This window comes from Callorhinus ursinus, unplaced genomic scaffold, assembly GCF_003265705.2.
Source record: "Callorhinus ursinus isolate GAN/ISIS: 27379988/994484 unplaced genomic scaffold, GSC_fseal_2.0 scaffold1, whole genome shotgun sequence".
In the NCBI taxonomy this organism is placed as follows: Eukaryota; Metazoa; Chordata; class Mammalia; order Carnivora; family Otariidae; genus Callorhinus; species Callorhinus ursinus.
In genome coordinates, this window is record NW_027397063.1 from 117,065,803 (window position 1) to 117,083,958 (window position 18,156).

General features: G+C 54.3%; 1 protein-coding gene across 3 annotated transcripts in view; it reads left to right on the forward strand.

Annotated features, from left to right (window-relative positions):
• The window catches only part of KY (kyphoscoliosis peptidase), a 43,100-nt gene that overhangs the window by 21,750 nt on the left and 3,194 nt on the right, over positions 1–18,156 (forward strand). For all 3 annotated transcript variants that reach the window (XM_025870485.1, XM_025870491.1, XM_073883054.1), the window contains 5 exons: positions 1,029–1,111; positions 5,045–5,153; positions 6,635–6,752; positions 15,023–15,211; positions 16,442–16,632. In XM_025870485.1, coding sequence (XP_025726270.1) covers positions 1,029–1,111; positions 5,045–5,153; positions 6,635–6,752; positions 15,023–15,211; positions 16,442–16,632 — 690 coding nt within the window. The remainder of the gene's footprint in view (positions 1–1,028; positions 1,112–5,044; positions 5,154–6,634; positions 6,753–15,022; positions 15,212–16,441; positions 16,633–18,156) is intronic.

The following is an 18,156-nucleotide window of genomic DNA, read 5'->3' on the forward strand; positions in this document are numbered from 1 at the left end:
GAACCATGAGAGACGATGGACTCTGAGAAACAAACTGAGGGTTCTAGAGGGGAGGGGGGTGGGGGGATGGGTTAGCCTGGTGATGGGTATTAAAGGGGGCACGTACCGCATGGAGCACAGGGTGTTATATGCAATGAATCATGGAACACTACATCAAAAACTAATGATGTAATGTATGGTGATTAACATAACATAATAAAAAAAAAAAAGAGGGACCGTGCCAGAGCCCAGGCTCTCTTTCAAGCTGAGACAGGGGTTTGCTGCCCATCCATGGCTGGTCTGACCACTGGTCAGTTAGCCCTGCAGCAGCTGACTGGGGCTGTCCTGTGTCCCGGCTTCCTATGAGAAAGGCAAGCACAGATGAGTGATTCTGGGGCCCAGCGTTCCTCAGAGGCCTCCCCACAGAACTTGGGGTGCCCATTGCTAGAACACACGTAGCTTTCTTGGGGTGCTCCAGTCTCCAGCTGACTGTGGGCACAGGAGGAATCCTGTCTGGGTGCCAAACCCACTTTACCCTACAGAAGCCTGCATGGCCTGGTCTAGCACACCCTCCTTCAATACCCAGGGTGCCCTCCACCCTGGGCACCGTGGCTATGGCACAGACCTTCCTTTCTTGAGCCCACTGGGGACTGGCAGCATTCCTGGGCACTTCCCACAGAGCACTCATTCCTGGAACAGTTAGCAGGAAATCTGCAGAAAACTCTAAGATGAGGAGAAGGCGGTTCCATCATTAATCTGTCTGGGCACTGCTGAGTTAATTGAGGGGAAATTAGTTTCTTTACTGCTGACTTCCCAGGGTCTACAAATAGGCTTAGATCCCCTGTGAGTCTCCAGAAGACCTAGAGGAGTTGCCATCGTTCACAAGCCAATTTGACCAAGGAACGCTTCTAGGAGATCTAGCTCTTGGGAGCAGTTTTTCAGGCTCTGGGAAGCATGTTGAAGGTCGGGCAATCCCAGCCCCTCAAAAAGACAGAGTAGCCCCTTGTCAGCAGGCCTCAGTAGCTGACTGAGCCTCCCTGTGTTTCCAGCCTACCCCTGGGATCGGTCCAGCCTGAAATCCATGCCCCTGGACCTGCGGCAGTTTGAGAAACTGGACACCTATGCCTCACAGGTAAGAGAAGGTGGCTTGGAGTTTCCCGAGTCAGGGTAATGAAGCCTCTCCTCGGGCCCCTCCTGAATGCATCTGCAGTCCCTTGGACAGATGGCCCGGAGGGCCTCTTCCCCTCGTATGGATGGGGGAAAGAAGGCCAAGGCACCAGACTCCTGACCAGGACAGGAGGCCATTCCATCCCCCCAATGCCACCCATGGGGTCCTGATGCGCCCACCCCAGGGTACACACCCTGTAGGTGCCCCATTGGAGGCCCCTCTGACCAGCCCTATCCTGCCCCCCATGCCATTGCCCATTTGGGCATTGCTGCTGCTGAGCCAGGCCACCCCTGGCCCATGAAGGAAGGGAGCAAGAGGCTGAGGGAGGGCCATGGATGCAGCTGGCCAGCACCCACTATGACCGGAACCATGCTCCCCCCTGGAGCACGTGGGCTGCCAAGCTCTCGCCTCTGGGGCTGGCCTCATCTGGGGTGGGGTTGGGGAGAAACAGCTACAGAAGCTGAAGCACTAGAGACACACTGGGGTCCTGGGAGCCAGGCAGGAGCCCTACCACAGTCTGATTGGAAGGGCCAAGGAGCTGGACCCATTGCTGAAGTCGAGCCATCATAGGCTGGTAAGCAGGGAGGTCATCTACAGTCTAAAAAGACCACCGTGCGGTTGGCACATAGTAGGTGCTGAGGAACCTTGTTTGTTGTATCGATGAGTGGGTGGATAGGGGCCTGGATCCAGAGTCAGATTAGAGGCAGGGCCGTCAGTAGTGGGCCGTCCGCTGTCCCGGCAGGAGCAGGCGTGACGTGCATTAAATGGGAACAATGAGAGCAGAGAGGAGTGGAAAGGTCAGCACTGAGCTGGAGGCAGAGGGAGGGCTCCATCCCGGTGTGTGTGAGGGAGGTGGAAGGCAGGAGGCTCACAGGCGGCTGGACTGAGCGACGGAGCGAGGGTGGGACAGCTCCTCGCTGCCAGGAGCAAGTCTCAGGGGATGACGAGTTTGTTTAGGGGCAGTGGGCTCTAGTACCTGTGGAACAGCCACAGGAACTGATCACTGGGCAGCCAGGTCTCCCAGCCCGGAGCCCTATCCAGCCTGAGGAGATGTGGGCAGGAAACACTGATTCAGGAACCATCAGATGTAGCTGAAGCTGAAGCCATAGGGTGGTGTCATCTTGGGGAGGACAGGGCAGGAGGTCCAAATGGGCCCTGAGCCACCTGAGACCAGGGCAAGACAAGGAAGGATCAGTGTTCTCGGAGGTGCAAGGAGAGCTCCCTGAGGTCAAGGATGGCCAATGGCATGCGCCATTCAGTCCAGTCAAGTGAGGTTAGGAGAGACTCATTTCCCCCACTTCTGCACTGAAGTGCTTCCTACAGCCAGAGGGGCAGGTCAAAGGAGGGTCGTCGGAGGCTCGGCCAGACCCCGGCAGGCTGAGGAGCAAAGCAGGGATGAAGGAGGAGGGCGTGGGGAGAAGACCCCACAGGAGCCTGGCAGAGAAGGGGAAGCGAGATGTAGGCAGCCCTAAGAAAGAGATCTGGGGAGGGGATAGGGCAGCCAGGCCTGGAAGGGAGGAGGTGAGGACACAGGTGAGCAGGGGCGCTGGCCTGGGGAAGAGCAAGGCCTGCAAAGACAGGAGGCCCTGGGCCGGAGGCTGACAGAGAGGCTGGCTGCGCAGGAGGGAGGGCTCGCTAAGGGGAAGTCCTGAACTGAGCCATGTTGAGTCTTAGGCCAGGTTGTCTCTGAGAGGGAGGGAAGGGGGGCGGTGTCAGGGTCTGAGGAGGGTGGAGTGTGTGGTAAGGGCCACCAGAAGGGACAGGCCAGGCTTGGAGAGCAGGGCCGGGAGCCCAGCTGAGGCCAGAGACCCAGCCGCAAAGCGGTGGGTGTCCAGAGCCAGCCAGGCCCAGGTAGAGCCGGGAGGTGGGGACCCAAAGGCCCAGAAGCCAGGAGGGTAAGTCAGGAGTCAGCCAGGCTGGAGTGCGGGCCCTGCAATGTGTCAGGCACTGTCCTTGGCTCTGGGAGAGGGGCGAAGGACAAGAACTGTGGAGTTGGAGCTGGACATTGAACAGAAGGAGGCAGACAGCAGCTGGGCGGGTAGGAGGCAGAAGCGGGCTCCAGAGGTCTCCTTGTGGTCAGACAGTGCATCCGGGGGTTCTGATGTGAGTGGTGGAAAGGATCCAGGAGCTCAGGGAGTACCTTAGGGTGGGAGCTGGCCAAGGCATGGGCAACTTCCACAGACTTAAGCACGCAGTTGCCCCAGCTTCTCTAGAAAGATTAAACATGGTCATGGCTGCCTTTTCCTAGAATCCCAACCGTGTTTCCTCCCGACGGCCCCTGCGAGAAAACCTAATTTGTTCTTTTTTTTTTAATTGTGGTAAAATACATATAATATAAAATTTGCCATATTAATCATGTTTAAGTGTACAACTTGGTGGCGTTGAATGCATTCATGATATTGTACAACCAAGTGTATATCCAGGTCCTTCACCCATTTTAAAATTGGGTTGTTTGTCTTTTTGTTGTTGAGTTGTAGGAGTTCTTTACATATTCTGGATATTCATCCCTTATCAGATATGTAATTTGTGAATATTTTCTCCCATTCTGTAAGTTGTCTTTTCACTTTCTTAATAATGTCCTTTGATGCCCAGAAGTTTTTTTATTGTCATGAAGCCTAATTAATCTATTTTTTCTTTTGTACCTCATGCTTTTGGTATCATATCGAAGAATCCATTGCCAAATCCAAGGTCATGATGATTTACTCCTGTGTTTACTTCAAAGAATTTTATCATTTAAGCTCTCTTATTTAAGCCATTGATCCTTTTTGAGTTAATTTTTTAAAAGATTTATTTTTTAAAGGTCTAGATGACTTTTTTTAAATTTTTTTAAAGATTTTATTTATTTATTTGAGAGAGAGAGAATGAGAGATAGAGAGCACGAGAGGGAAGAGGGTCAGAGGGAGATGCAGACTCCCCGCTGAGCAGGGAGCCCGATGCGGGACTCGATCCCGGGACTCCAGGATCATGACCTGAGCCGAAGGCAGTCACTTAACCAACTGAGCCACCCAAGCGCCCTATTTATTTATTTTGAGAGAGAAAGAGAGAGAGAATCTCACGCAGACTCCCTGCCCAGCACAGAGCCCAACACGGGGCTCAATCCCACAACCCTGAGATCATGACCTGAGCCAAAACCAAGAGTCAGATGCTTAACCAGCTGAGCCACCCAGGCGCCCCGAGTTAGTTTTTGTATATGAAGTAGGGATCCAGCTTCATTCTTTTGTATGCAGATATCCAGTTGTCCAGCACCATTTGTTAAAGAGACTATTCTTTCCTCACTGAATAGCCTTGTAATCCTTGTCAGAAAAGTCAGTTAGCCATAGGTGTATAAGTTAATTTCTAGACTCTCAATTCTATTCCACCGGCCTATATGATCCTTATGTCAGTACCACACTATTTTGATTACTATAGTTTTGTAGTTAAGTTTTGAAATCCAGAAATGTGAGTCCTCCAACTTTGTTCTTCTTTTTTCAAAATTGTTTTGGCTATTCTGGGCCCCTTGCAATTTCAAATGAAGTTGAGGATTGGCTTTTCCATTTCTGCAGAAAAGGCTGTTGGAATTTTATAGGGATTGTGTTAAGTCCTTAGATCGCTTTGGGTAGTACTGACCATGAGTAGGGGCTGCTGTAGCCGCCTAGATGCCTACCCACCTGGCTGGCCCCAGAGTCTGCCGAGAAAAGATATGTGGCTCTAGGGCCAGTGACTCAGCTGGTCAGCACTACCTGATATGTCCAGCCCCCCACCAAGGGCTGCACTCAGCCTAGCCCTTGTGCCTCTGGCCCTCTCCTCCTTCTCCTCCTATGCCTAGAGGAAAAGCAGCACCGGCTGCTGGCGGCAGGGCACTGGGCTCCCACTGCCCTCATCCAGGCCCTGACATAGCACACCCCTCCCACTCCCCAGGTGACAGTCAAGAATGGCCTGGACGAGCTGGTGAGTGACCTGCTCCAGGAGGCCCACAGTGACCTGGAGAGGGTCCGCGTGATCTGGATCTGGATCTGCCACCACATAGGTAGGCCCACCTGTGGTGCCACTGGCCCTAGGACTCCCCTGATGCTACTCCCCGCAGGACCCTGTTCCCAGGGGAGACTCTCTGGGATTCACTTGACCACCAGTGTGTATGGAGTGAGACAGACAGTGGAGGAGAAGGGTTCCCAGATGGCTAGGTTGAATAACCAAAGACTAACCAAGGAGGGTAAAACTCACCGTGTACTAACAATCTCCATAAAGGGTCGTTGGGTGGGGGATCCCCTGTGGCCATCTGCCCACAGTCGGTGACCGGAGATTAGGCCCTTTACCCAGCAGCAGCATTCCCTCAGTGCTGGCTTCCTGGTAACCTGCTGCACAGACCTGAGAACCCAGAACAGAAGGTCATCTCCAAGAAGGATGGGGAAGGTTCATAGCTGTTGGAAAGTTATTGCAACACCAGAGGTTTCTTAAAGCACCAGTGCCAGGAAAAGTGGGCTCGCCTCTCCCTCTCCCTGTTCCCACACCCGCGATCTCAGCCCCATCACCAGGCACTCAGAGCAACCTCAAGGGGCCTGGGCCTGTGCACCTGTCCCCAGCTCTGCACGGGACAGCCTTGAAGGTCTGGCCAGGTCAAGCCAAGCCCCATGGGGGTGGCTAGGGGGAGGCTGGATGCTGCCCCTTGCAGTCAATGGAAGAGCCAGGTGGTGGGGTGGACTTCTAGAGCTTTCCCTGTGACCTGACAACCAGCGGGGGCTCTCCTGATCTGCTGCCACTGGGCTTTTCCTTTGTCCTCCCAGAGCAGCAGTGAGGGATGCAGCTTAGAGGAGGAACTCACCTGACACAGGTAGGGTACCTGACCACAGGGCCTGAGAGGCCATTTCCTCCCTCCCCAAAACCAGCAGCTCCATTCAGCCCGGGCCTTAAGGGGGCAGAGTCAGAAACAGAGCATTAGGTAGGACTTCACTCACTGTCCGCCACCCTCACAGGTGCTCCCTTCGTGCCCTCTGTGCCCACAGGGGTTCCTGCCTCAGGGCCTCCCTCCAGGAGGGAGATGAACAGCCTGTTTAGTGGTAGCTCAGGGCGCCCCCTGGGGGTCAGTGTGAGGCCGTGGGGGTGGCCGCAGCAGGGATGGGCAAGCAGCCTCACAGGAACGGCCTGCCGAGCTGTGTGGTGGGGAGGGCAAGGGCAGAGCCCCCACAGCCTGGTGCTGTCTTGGTCCCCTTCCCTTTCAGCCTCTCCTCAGAGGCCTGACGAGCCAGGCAGCCTGCTCTGCCGATGCTTCGCTCTTCCTCTTGCCACCTGCCCAAGGAGGCGACATTTCCCCAAGCTTGCCCTGGCTGGGGGCCCTGGTTCCACCTTCAGCCTGCGGTGGTTTCTCCGGGACTTGAGGGAGGCCAGCCCGAATGGTGCTGAAGGCACAGCGGAGGGCGGGGACGGTGCCGCAGGCCACGGACCCCCTCTGCTCTGCACCAGCCTTGGTTTCCTCCCAGGACTTGTTGGCTCACAGCCTCCTCTGCCCTCTAGAGTACGACATCGAGGCTGCCCAGGAGAAGGACCGCCAGGCCTTCAAGCCCACCGACATCCTGCGGACCCAGAAGACCAACTGTGACGGCTACGCTGGACTCTTTGAGAAAATGTGCAGGTACGAGAAGGGGTCCCATGGAAGGCAGGCAGTCCTGGGCTGACCGCCGTGACCCCTCCCTTCGCCCCTTCCAAAGGCCCGTGCGCCTTCGCCCACATGCCAGGCCTGAAACCGGAGTTTGCAAACTCTGCTCTGGAATCCGAGTGAGTCCTGAAAAGGTCAATTTCTCCCTTTTTAACACCAGCATAATTGACTTTGTACCATCTGCCCGCCTTCGCGATGCATTAACATAATGGCAGATGAATGCGCAGAGATAATTTGGTTATAAAAGGCCCCTTTTCCACCTTCTCTGATCTCTGCACAGCTGAAGGTTAGAAGAATGGCAGGTCTGGGAACAGTACGACAGTGGCTGCTGACGCCAAGGGGACTGTGAAAGCCTGTCCTCGGGGCTGGCGCCGGAGCCCTCTCTTGGGGGAAACAGATGATCTCCTACCCGAAAAGATTTGTCAGTTGGAGACGCTGAATAACTAGGAAGCAGCTTTTCTCTCGGAGACTTTGGGCTCCATTTTCATTGCTCTGGGAATGAGCTCCTGGCCAGGTTGCCCTGGTGGGTGACAGCGGGTAAGGAGACCATTTGTGCGCGGAGGCACCTTTGCTGGTCCTAGGTGACCTCGAGACAGACTCCAGGCTGGGGGAGCCCTGACGGCCCCACAGCTTCCTGTGCCCACTCTCCGAGGGCTGCTGGGTTCCCCGGGAAACAATCAGGCAGCCCGGGAGGCCACTGAAGAGCCTCGTCCCCAGGGAGATGGATAGGCTCTGCCCACCGTCTCTGCAGGCCTCTGGGGGTGGGGCTTCCCAGGCACCCAGGTCAGCCCACCAGGACTCAGGTGGCGATTCATCAAACCAAGTGCAGCAACAGACACTCAGGGGTCTGCAGGTGGGCACCTGTGATATGTCTGGGACGTGTGTACGCGTCGATGTACAGGCAGCCCAAGACGTCCAGCTCCTGCAGACACGCAGCCCATTCCTGGCCTAACCCCCCGTTGTTGGGCCCTCCCATCCCCCAACACCACCGGAAAGCATCGACATGTGCCTGCTCCCAGCCTCCTGCTCGTTCCCTGCTCTTCACGGTACCCCCCTCCACACCCCACCCCTGAGGCCACCCAGGGCAGGTCAGGCTGCAGCGGATGCCAGCCCCTCTGCAGCCTATCCACTCCACCAGAGCGGTGCTTCACTCCCACCCCTCATGTGCCTGCCCCCGCTCCAGGCCCGGGCACCCCAACATGCCTGGGGGCCTCTCCAGGAACCGGGATCCTCACTGGCCCTCTGCCCAGACTTCATAGGTCCTGGGTTCCTGAACAGGACCCACAGGCTCACACGGTCCTGTAACGTCCTCCAAAATCTGACCTCCAGCACCCTTCCAGCCCTGCACCCTGCGGCACTCTCCGCACTTCTGGGTCCTCAAGCTCACTCTGCTCCCCCCTCTCTAATGCTCCTTCCTGCCCCACTCCTGGACCCCCCCTCACCCCACCCCATCCCCTCCCTTGATGTCATCAGCATACCGTATACACAGACTCCTGGCTTGCCTTATGCTTTTATTTAATAACTTTTTCAAATTAAACAAAAAATACTTGTCAATTATAGATGATTTATAAAATGCACAGAAGCAAAAAAGAAGAAAATTAGGTCACTCTGACCACTTAGAGATAACACTGAACATTTGGTCCCATTCCTTCCCCACTTTGTTCTATCACATAGAACACATGTGTTACCTCTGTTACCTGGGCTCATTTTTCTTCCAATGTCTTGTGGGGCTAGTACGTCTTTTATGTGCCTTCAGCCACTCTCTCTCTGTTTCCGCTTCCCCTGTGAACACCCAGCTCAGAATCCTACACACCATCGGCCCACGATGACTGGAAATGACAAGATATTCCTAGCAGATTTGCATGAAATGGGTCTTCCTCTCTTTTTAAATCATGGACTAACAGTCTGTTTTCGGCTCTATTTTTGCCTGGCACCTTTCAGAGCATAATTTTCATCTTAGTTGACCAACTTGATTTTTCAGTCCTAGGATTTCTCAGTCATAGGATATATCCTTCTTTATCCAGTATAAGCCTTCCAAGCATGGTGCGGGAAGGTGCCAGACGGAAAGCCAGAAAGATGTTTGCAGCCCTCAGCTCCCCCGTCCTTAGTTTCCAGTCCTCAACTTACCGTTTGTTAATTGTGTTCTTTTGGAAAGGCACTGAATTTCTCAGAGCCTCAGTTTTCCCATCTGTACATGGGGACCATAGTGCTAGGGTTAAGTGAGAACATGCAGTTTGGAATTTGCTCACCTGACTTTGGGGTTGTTGGGTTGTTTTGTTTTTTTCTTAACCTTGCCTGTCTTTCTTGAGTATGGGAATGCTCTTGCGTAGTGGAATTTTCCTGCAGACACACATAGACTCAGAAAATTGACACGTACCTTGAGTGAACCTGTCGGCTTTTTGGCCTGATCCAGATGCTTAACAATGGCCCTCTTCTGGCCTGCAGCTGCTCATTAAAACACATCCCAACATTCTGCATCATTTAAAGCTAGGTTCTAACCTGGCAGTTAGTGTGTGAAAAACTCTGTACACTGCTCAGATGGTTAACGGTAGCTCACGGTTCCCTGGATCCCTTTAACTTTGGCTTTAAAGATCAGCAAACTCGCCCATGCATCACTTTCCTAATTCCCCTACCTTCCAAATAATTGCCGAAGGTTTGGTAAATTCATTAGCTGAGTCCTTAATAAAAGAAGACATGTAATCCACACTTGCTGATTTATCCCGGCTCAGTTGTCAGGGAGGCCTCTTAGCAAGAGCAGTACCCACATGGCCAGCATTAGTTCTGCCCGTCCATTCTGCTTCCTTGCAGTGGCCTCATTAAAGACTGATTGAATAAAGTAATTCGGTGGGGAACTCAGATATTTTTGCAACATCCTTCATTTCCTCATCGTCTTTCCCAAGTAATCGATGTGAGGGTTTTGTTTGTTTGTTTTTGTTTTTTTAGTCCTATTGCTTGTAACTGCTGGTCTGGTTTCTTTCTGACCTCCCATCATCCAACATCAACGTCCCGGCTCTTGCCTCAATTCCTCTCCGCCTTCATGAATTCTGCTTAACCTCCTTGCAGGGGCCAAGCTTCATTTCCCAGATTCCTGCCACCAAGTCAGCCTCCAGTACAACCCCTCCCCCTGTTATCACGACTCTAGCACCAGCAGCTAGCAGAGTTTCCAGAGACTTTGGGGAAAGCCAGGAGCTTAGTATCAGTTTGAGGCTTTGATGCCGAGGAGACTGGTTGTCACCAATCAGATGTCAGCCTGTTCTCCATCCGTCCTCCTGCTGACACAGAGACCAAGAGCAGCATCCAGCTTCTGCTCAGCATGATGTCCCAGATGATCCCAGCACATCAGTGGGCTCCAAAGGCCCCCAAAGGCTGGGGAGCAACCATCTCACCACCCTCCTGGGAGAGGCAGATACCCTGGATTACCTGAAGTTATGCCCAGATCTGACTTTGTCATATAAAATCCCTGAAAGGGATATCTGAATTCCCCCACCCTTGTAGGTACACCAAAGGCTAGTGCTCGCAGAGATGAAGGATGTCACTAGGACAAACCATCCTTTAATTTTGCTGCACCCATACATTTATAAGTTAAAACAAATCTTGGCATACTAAGGGGCTGGTGTCATATGAAGCCTCCTGAACTGTGTGCATCAGGACAAGTGAGTCCTGAGGCTGCTCTGGCCACTGGTTGGCTGTGTGTCCCCAGGCAAGTCAGCCTCGCTCTCTGTTCTGCTGACTCCTCACTTGTCAGAGAGGAGGGCCCTGAGGTCACACCCCAAAAGGCCCGACACAGGGCCTCAGAGTGAGAATAATTACTGCGGTTATAGTTACTGACCTCACCGTTAAGGGTGGTGCAAGAAAAGGGAAAGGGGGCCGTACAGCAGAAATAGAGGCACCATCAGACTTACAAGAAATCAGCTACATAATCTGTGAAACGTATGCCATAGTTATGCTTGTCCTGCTACAGTACAGAAATCACAAAATTGGGGGGCACCAGGGTGGCTCAGTCGGTTGAGTGGCCAACTCTTGGTTTAGGCTCAGGTCATGATCTCAGGGTTGTGAGATCAAGCCCTGCATCAGGCTCCACACTCAGCGAGGAGCCTGCTTGAGATTCTCTCTTCCTCTTTCCCTCTGCCCCTCCCCTACCCCAGCTCGTGTGCTATAAACAAACAAACAAACAAATAAATAAAATCTTTTTAAAAAAATCACAATATTTTCATCAAGGTACAAAAAAAAGATCATGCTTCATTGCATCTCCCATTGGCTACAACCCTCCCTCCTTCTCTTATTTTCCGCGTGGCCCACACACCCTGGAGAGGTGATGAGAGTACACTATGGTCAGATCCTGACGCCTGCAGGGCACATTGCCCACCCCAGACAGTGTGGCCGCCCTGCCGGGGCCTGGCAGTGGTGTGGCTAATGCAGTATTACACGGTTCCCACGGCAGGACCCGGACCCTGTCTGTATACAGTAATAGTCACAGACTGGATCCACCTCCTCCTCAATTGATACCACTGGTGTTGGCAATTTAAAACTATCAAAAGTAAAAACCAAGGGGCGCCTGGGTGGCTCAGTCGGTTAAGCGACTGCCTTCGGCTCAGGTCATGATCCCAGGGTCCTGGGATCGAGTCCCACGTCGGGCTTCCTGCTCAGCGGGGAGTCTGCTTCTCCCTCTGACCCTCTTCCCTCTCATGCTCTCTATCTCTCATTCTCTCTCTCTCAAATAAATAAATAAAATCTTTTTTAAAAAAGTAAAAACCAAGACGTTGCAGCCTGAGGTTATTAGACAGATGTCCTGGGATGATATCTGGGGCTCCAGAATGGCTGATGAGCTCTCCTTAGGAGGTGGAAACATTTCTCATCTTCTGTCCCTTCTTCAGTGCTCTCCTAGATCTTTCCAGCAATTTTCTCTTCCTTTGGGTCCCCTAAAAGGGCTGTGTGCATCACTAGCATTCTAGTAATGGTCTACCTGTCCTGCCCCCTTGAAACAATGAGCACATCTAGGGCAGCCAATGAACTTTCCTTTCAGAATATTTTATTAGGCTGTAGTATTTATTATATGATAGGATAGGATATATGATATTATTCCCTGGTGCCTGGTACAGTGCTTTGCACAAAAGTCAGTGACCTTTTGACAGCATGAAATGGTTGTGGGTCATCCCAACTAGCAACCGGCAGCTAGAATCGCTCGTCCCCCAGTTTTGCATGAGAATTACGGATTATTGACAATAATGCTTTACATCATGACTTCTTTGTCCAGTTCATCTTGCACATTGCTGCCAGGTAATAAAATATCTTCATATCATAGTCAAGCATGGCATAAGCTCCCAGCTAAATTGCTTTTTTTCATCTTTACTCTGCCCCAGGCATTCCCCATGGCCTTCCCAGCTTCCCTCCAGCCTGTCATAGACATCACCCCCCAGAGATCATTTAACGTCAACCTTTCTTTTTGCCCGTGATGGGCCTGGCAAGGTCACCCTGGAAGCGACCACAGAGCTGAGACTGAGCCCAGATCTCCTGACTCGGCCCAGTGACGGCCCATCCAGCCACCCACTTCTGCTTCCTCCCGCCCTTCCCAGGCTTGGGGTCGGGCTCTCACTGCTGCTCCCCCACCTGGTTCTCAAAGCCTACCTCCACTCCACCGCTCGGGGGGAGGGTGCCCCCAGGCCCACCGCCCAGGCACACAGCCGGCCCCACGGCCCACAGCAGTGCCTGCTCCATTTCACTGGGGCACTCGGGGGCCGTGTGGACATGCAATGCTCCCCTTCCTTCCTGGACCACAGCGCGCTGTGAGCGGAGGCCGGGCCTCAGGGGGGAGCGGTGCCCTAGGGGGCAGCATGTCCAGAGGGCCGCAGCTCCCCTCTGTCCGCCCAGCTTACTGCAGGACTCTTCCCAGGACTCCACACCCCTCCACACGCGCCTGGAAATGGGTGAGGCACACAGACCTTTCTGGGCAAGGAAGGAAAATAACTCACCGAAGAATGTAATTTCAAGTAGTATTTATGGCTTTTTTCCAATTCTAAAAGTAACACATAATCATTACTGAAAATTTAGAAGATCTAAAGGAGTTTAAAGAAGAAAATTACAATCACCCATAATCGCATCACTAGGAGACCAGGTGCAGCCGGCCTGTCTCACTCTGCCCTCCTCCTCTGCCTCTCGCCCCGCACAAGCACAGCCCCCACACGCACACACACGCGCGCACGCACACACTCGGGCCTTGTGCTGACAGCAGGGTTCCATAGGCTTCTGTCGGTTCATATTGTGTCGGGAGCATGTCTCACCTCACACTTCTTCTCATTCACTCTGAGTAGGTGGAGCCCCACCTCTCAGGGAAGCCCCCCAGTCGGCGCCTCCATCCCACCCTTCTGGCCTGGCTCTCGCCCCTCCCCCTCTGCTGCCTGTTTCCTCTGAGACTGTAAACACATTCAGTTCCGACCCCCCAGAAGCACCCCTTCACCCCCTCTGCAGCTAATGAGGCAGGGGACCCTCCAGGCACACACGCTGCACTTCTGGGGCTCCTCCTCGGCCTGCTGCCTCCTGTGGCTCCTGCCTCGGGGCGGCCCCTCTGCTCCAGGAGTAGGTTTTGGCCCTTCAGCAGCAGGAAGACCTGACATCAGGATCCGGTCCCTCTTGCTGTCTGGCCCTGTTCCCCAAGTGCTCCTGAAATCCTTCCTGGAGCGCCTCGCTGCTCTGTCCTCGCGGCATGTCTCAGACAGCCTGGGAGGCCTGGCCCCCCTTCTGTGAGGCCTCAGGCGGAAGGGCAGGCCTGCACCCCACGGCGGAGGGAAGCTCAGGCAGATGTGGGAACAAGACACTGTTCGGCAGAAGCGGGGTAGAACGTGGAAACGTGCAGGCTCCCCATTTTGCTTCACTGTTTCTCTCAACAAATGATCAGTAATATTTCATCCAGTATTCTAATGGGTAATTAAACATACTTTTGGGGGGCGCCTGGGTGGCTCAGTTGGTTGAGCCTCTGACTGGATTCCGGCTCAGGTCATGATCTCAGGGTTGTGGGGTTGAGCCCCGCCCAGCGCCGAGCCCCCTTGAGATTCTCGCTCTCCCTCTCCCTCTGCCCCTCCACCCCCACCACCCCCCACCCCTGCTTGCTCACATGCACGTGTTCTCTCATTCTCTCTCTAAAAAAAAAAAAACAAAAAGATTTAGAAACATATGTTTTTATAGGGAAAATGTCCCCCGTTCCTATAATGAACGGGGAGCCGTTTTCCCCCTTACCCGGAGAGGCTCCATGGCCCCCTCGTTGAGAGCACTGGGGTCTGCAGAGCTGGTCCACAGAAGGCCCCCGGCCACCAGAGGTGCCCAGGCCTGGCTAACACCCAGAGCACGGAACTGATTCGTGGGAGGCGAGCGCAGAGTCCGCAGGGCAGCTTGTGGGATACTCAGGGAGCCCCATGGAAGGAGCTGCCACGAACACCCTGGACAGCACAGACTGTGTGTGTATTATACCAAGCTGCCAGAAGTGAAAGGAAAGTGTCTTAAAGAAGGAATACCTTTTTCTAATTCACACCCCCCCCCAGGAAAACTCGCACAGGGCGTCCCCTGGGTCAGAAGAGCATTCCACCCTGGTCCCTGCCATGGCTGAAGAGGAAGGCCAGCTGGTCATGGAAGGACTCTCTGGGCTCTTGCTTTGGCCTTGGGGTTGGTGCCTCAGGGTTTCAGCTACAGCGCCTGCATTGTAGCTTGCCCATGATTTCTGTGGTCCCCACAGGTGACCATCATCCATCCCCCACTGTCCAGGCCACCAAAAGTGGTGCCAGAGTGGTTGTAAGCACTGGGGGAGCATACTCTCTAGAGGGCCGAAGAACTCAGGCTGTTTGGTCAACATTTCCACCCCTCAAAGGACGTCTACAGGGGACGCTGAAACTGTGGCCAGGGCAGTCAGTCAGCACATGACTGGAGAGAGTAGGGCTCAGCTTTCTTCTGTACCCTCACATCCAGCACCCCTCCATGACACCCCACCCGTGTCACCTAGACCCAGTTCCCCAGCCACGTGTTTCGAGCTGCTCTGATTCTTTAAGAACATCATCCTTTCCTGGTTTCCATGTTCTTGGGGAGATCCTTGCCATTGCACCCACTGCTCTCCTGAAGAGCGGCAGGCAGAGCACTCAGGCGGGTTCTGTCTGGGGAAAGATGTTTCAGAGGTGATTTGCTCGGTCTCCATGGAGGAGCAGGTAGTGGTGATTTGCAGCCCCCGCAGGAGCCACCTCTCAGACCCCCTGTCCCGCCCCCAGGATCGCCGGGGTGCAGTGCATGACTGTGCCTGGCTACTCCAAGGGCTTTGGCTACCAGACGGGGCAGAGCTTCTCAGGGGAGTTTGACCACGCCTGGAACGCCGTGTACCTGGAGGGGAGATGGCACCTGGTGGACAGCACCTGGGGCAGTGGCCTGGTGGATTCTACCACCTCCAAATTCACCTTCCTGTAAGTAGAAATCTCAGTGCTGTTGGGTGTCCGGCTGGTGGAAATGGGGGAGGCACGAGGTTGAAGGAAGCAGCAGGTGGAGAGGGCCAGGTGGGAGGGCAGGGAGGGCCAGGGTGGCCTCTCCTCGCTGCGGGCCCCTCCCACCCTCCCTCCAGCTCTGAAATGATTCAGCTCCAAGCCAATGGGAAGGGCCCGGACCTTTGTGTCACCTCACCCTCTGCTGACTAAATCCCTCCCCTGGTTCCCCATCGCTCCCTCCGCCCAAGTGCTGAAAGCCCACCATTTGCCCACAGGCCCTACAAGAGAGGAAGGCAGAGCTGAGAAGCTACTTTAACATCTGTAGATTCCCTTCAGGCCTTTGACCCACTGGCTGTATTACAATGCAGGGATGCCAGAATTCTCTTCCTGGTATCTGCTTCCCCCAGATGCCAGGGCTCATCCCCCACGTCTCTGGGCCAAATGCAGCCACATCACATCTCTGAGGAAGAGGTTATAGTTTGTGGGCAGGGGTACTGTGGGTACAGAGTCACTGTGACCACGGTGGGGCAGGGTGCTGGGGTGCAGGGCGCTGGAGCATGTCTGTCTCCAAGGCTCTGGCCAACTATGGTCTTAACCTAAAGCCATGACATTCACCCTGGATCATAACATCTCTCAGCAACTCAGATCCTTTTTTATCCAGAAAAATGAGAGCATTGTCTGATTTTTGCAGTTTAAATCTCGACAGGCCTGCACACAGGCCAAATACAAGCTAAGAGAGAAGCTTTAGCTCAGATGAGTCTCCCTGTTCCTCTCCTGACCCCCGTCACTAACCGCTAGACAGCTGTGTCTCATTGGCCCCAGGACTGCAGGAGGGCTGCTAACCCAACACTCTCCCTGCCTGCCCTCCCTCCACCCTGCTGGTTGGCACCCGGTCCCTGGGTTATGCCTTTCCCCCCTCAGATCTTTATCGGGCTTTGAGAGTAGGGGGAGCCCAATCCCCACCTGAACACAGCTCCACAGGGACTATGGCCTTCTCTTAAAAGGGGCCGCAGATCCTGCCATGGCCCCTATTTCTGGAAGCAGCCACTGAGAGGCCATCTGCAGTGCCCATGTTAAGACCGGAGGTAATGCCTCTCCCCATTGGGTTGTTGGCAGGACCCTTCCTGTGGAAGCGCTAGACAAAAGAAGGCCCCAAAGGTCCCCCTGTGAGCACATGGCCACTGACCAGCTTCCCCCCCCCCACACCTCTAGCTACAATGAATTCTACTTCCTCACCCATCCTGCCCTGTTCATCGAGGACCATTTCCCAGACAACAAGAACTGGCAACTGCTAAAACCTCCTCAATCCCTGAAGCAGTTTGAGAGCAACATGTATCACAAGAGTGAATTCTACAACAAGGGAATGCTGAGTGCCCACCCAGAGACTTCTGTGATCAAAACAGGTAAGCCCGGAGCAGGTGGCCGGCATCTAGCGGCAGGGACAGAGCAGGTGGCCGGCATCTAGCAGCAGGGACACAGGTGGCCAGCATCTAGTGGCAGGGACAGAGCAGCCTGCTCTGTGCCTCGAGGCCTCTGGGCCCCCAGGGGACTGCCCTGTCAGGGCCCAGCCACGCGGAGCTCTGTGTGTCAGTGGTCTGCGCAGCTAGTGGGAGAGCAGTGTGGGTCTCCCGGGACAGAGGACCGGGGGAGGCTTTACTAGGGAGTGGCTGCTGAGCTGGATCTTAAGAGCTGGAAGAGAACAGGCATCACCAAACACAGGGACTGACCTGCTCTGGAAGGATACAGCAAGCCCTCCAACGCCTGAACTCAAGCACCCCTAGACCAGGGCTGGCTCCAGAGGTGCAGCCTGCCTTCCTCTGTGCCCTTCCCTCACAAGCTTCCCTCCTGGAGGCAAAGTCCAGCCTTTTCCAGCCAACTTTACTGGGAGTAGGAGGGGCAGGACATCTAGCTGAGCTGTCCCCGTGGCTGGCCTTTGTTCCCTACGTCCCCACAGGGGCCACAGGTACCCAGCCGGGTGTGTATGTACACTCTGAGGTTTATGGGGGGGGGGCAGCTGTGTGGGAGAGGGTACAGAACTGTAGTCACGAGCCTCACAGGGCGGACTGCAGAGGACTTTGTCTTATGTCTGTCCAAGGCCCTGGTGCCTGGTCCAGGGCTGGACACATAACCTGGACACACTACAGGGCTCAGCACAGCCTAGTCAGTGCACCTACCCCCCCACCCACACCCACACCCCCACACTTAAGCAAAGGCCTGCCTATTGGCACCATTTCTGCTACCAGGGGACCTGCATACTCCCAGGAGGGAAGGGTCTGAGCTCACACTGGCTGTTAGCACAGAGAGGTCTCTGGGTGGGTCTATAGGGGAGCCCCATCCCACATTGTAGAGAGATAGGGGCACAGGTGTCCCCAAGTTACTGCCAGCTGATTCATCCCTTCCACCTCACACTGTTTTCCTTAACCAGTTTGCTGAGCTCTTAAATCCTTTTTTAAAACTACAAATACCTGGAGGCTCCTGCTGCTAAAATAACAACGTGAGGTTGCTGTCTTTGAGAATGCCTTTCCTGTGCTCGTATCAGATGAGGAGCCTGTTCGGACTGGTGTGGGCCATGGAACCACAGGGAAGAATGGTCCAGGCCACACCAACGTCCAGTGAATGCCATGGAGTAGAACTTGCCTTTGCAAGAGACACAGAAATGTAAATACCGGGTTTCTTGATATACAGGAATCTTGAATTTGATTCCATATTCGTGATGCATATTTCAAGACTATTTCTTTGTTGGAGCTAGTTGTGTTAAGAGTGGGGATGGGAGGAAAGCAGGAGAGGGGAACAGGTGGGTGAAAAGCAGGGAAGGGAGAGGACAGGGGGCTGTGGAGGGTGGGGTACCGCTGATGGGGAAGAGGGGGTTGGAGGGGGAGGGGTGCAGGGGAGGTCACAGGCTGATGGGGAAGAGGGGGTTGGGGGGG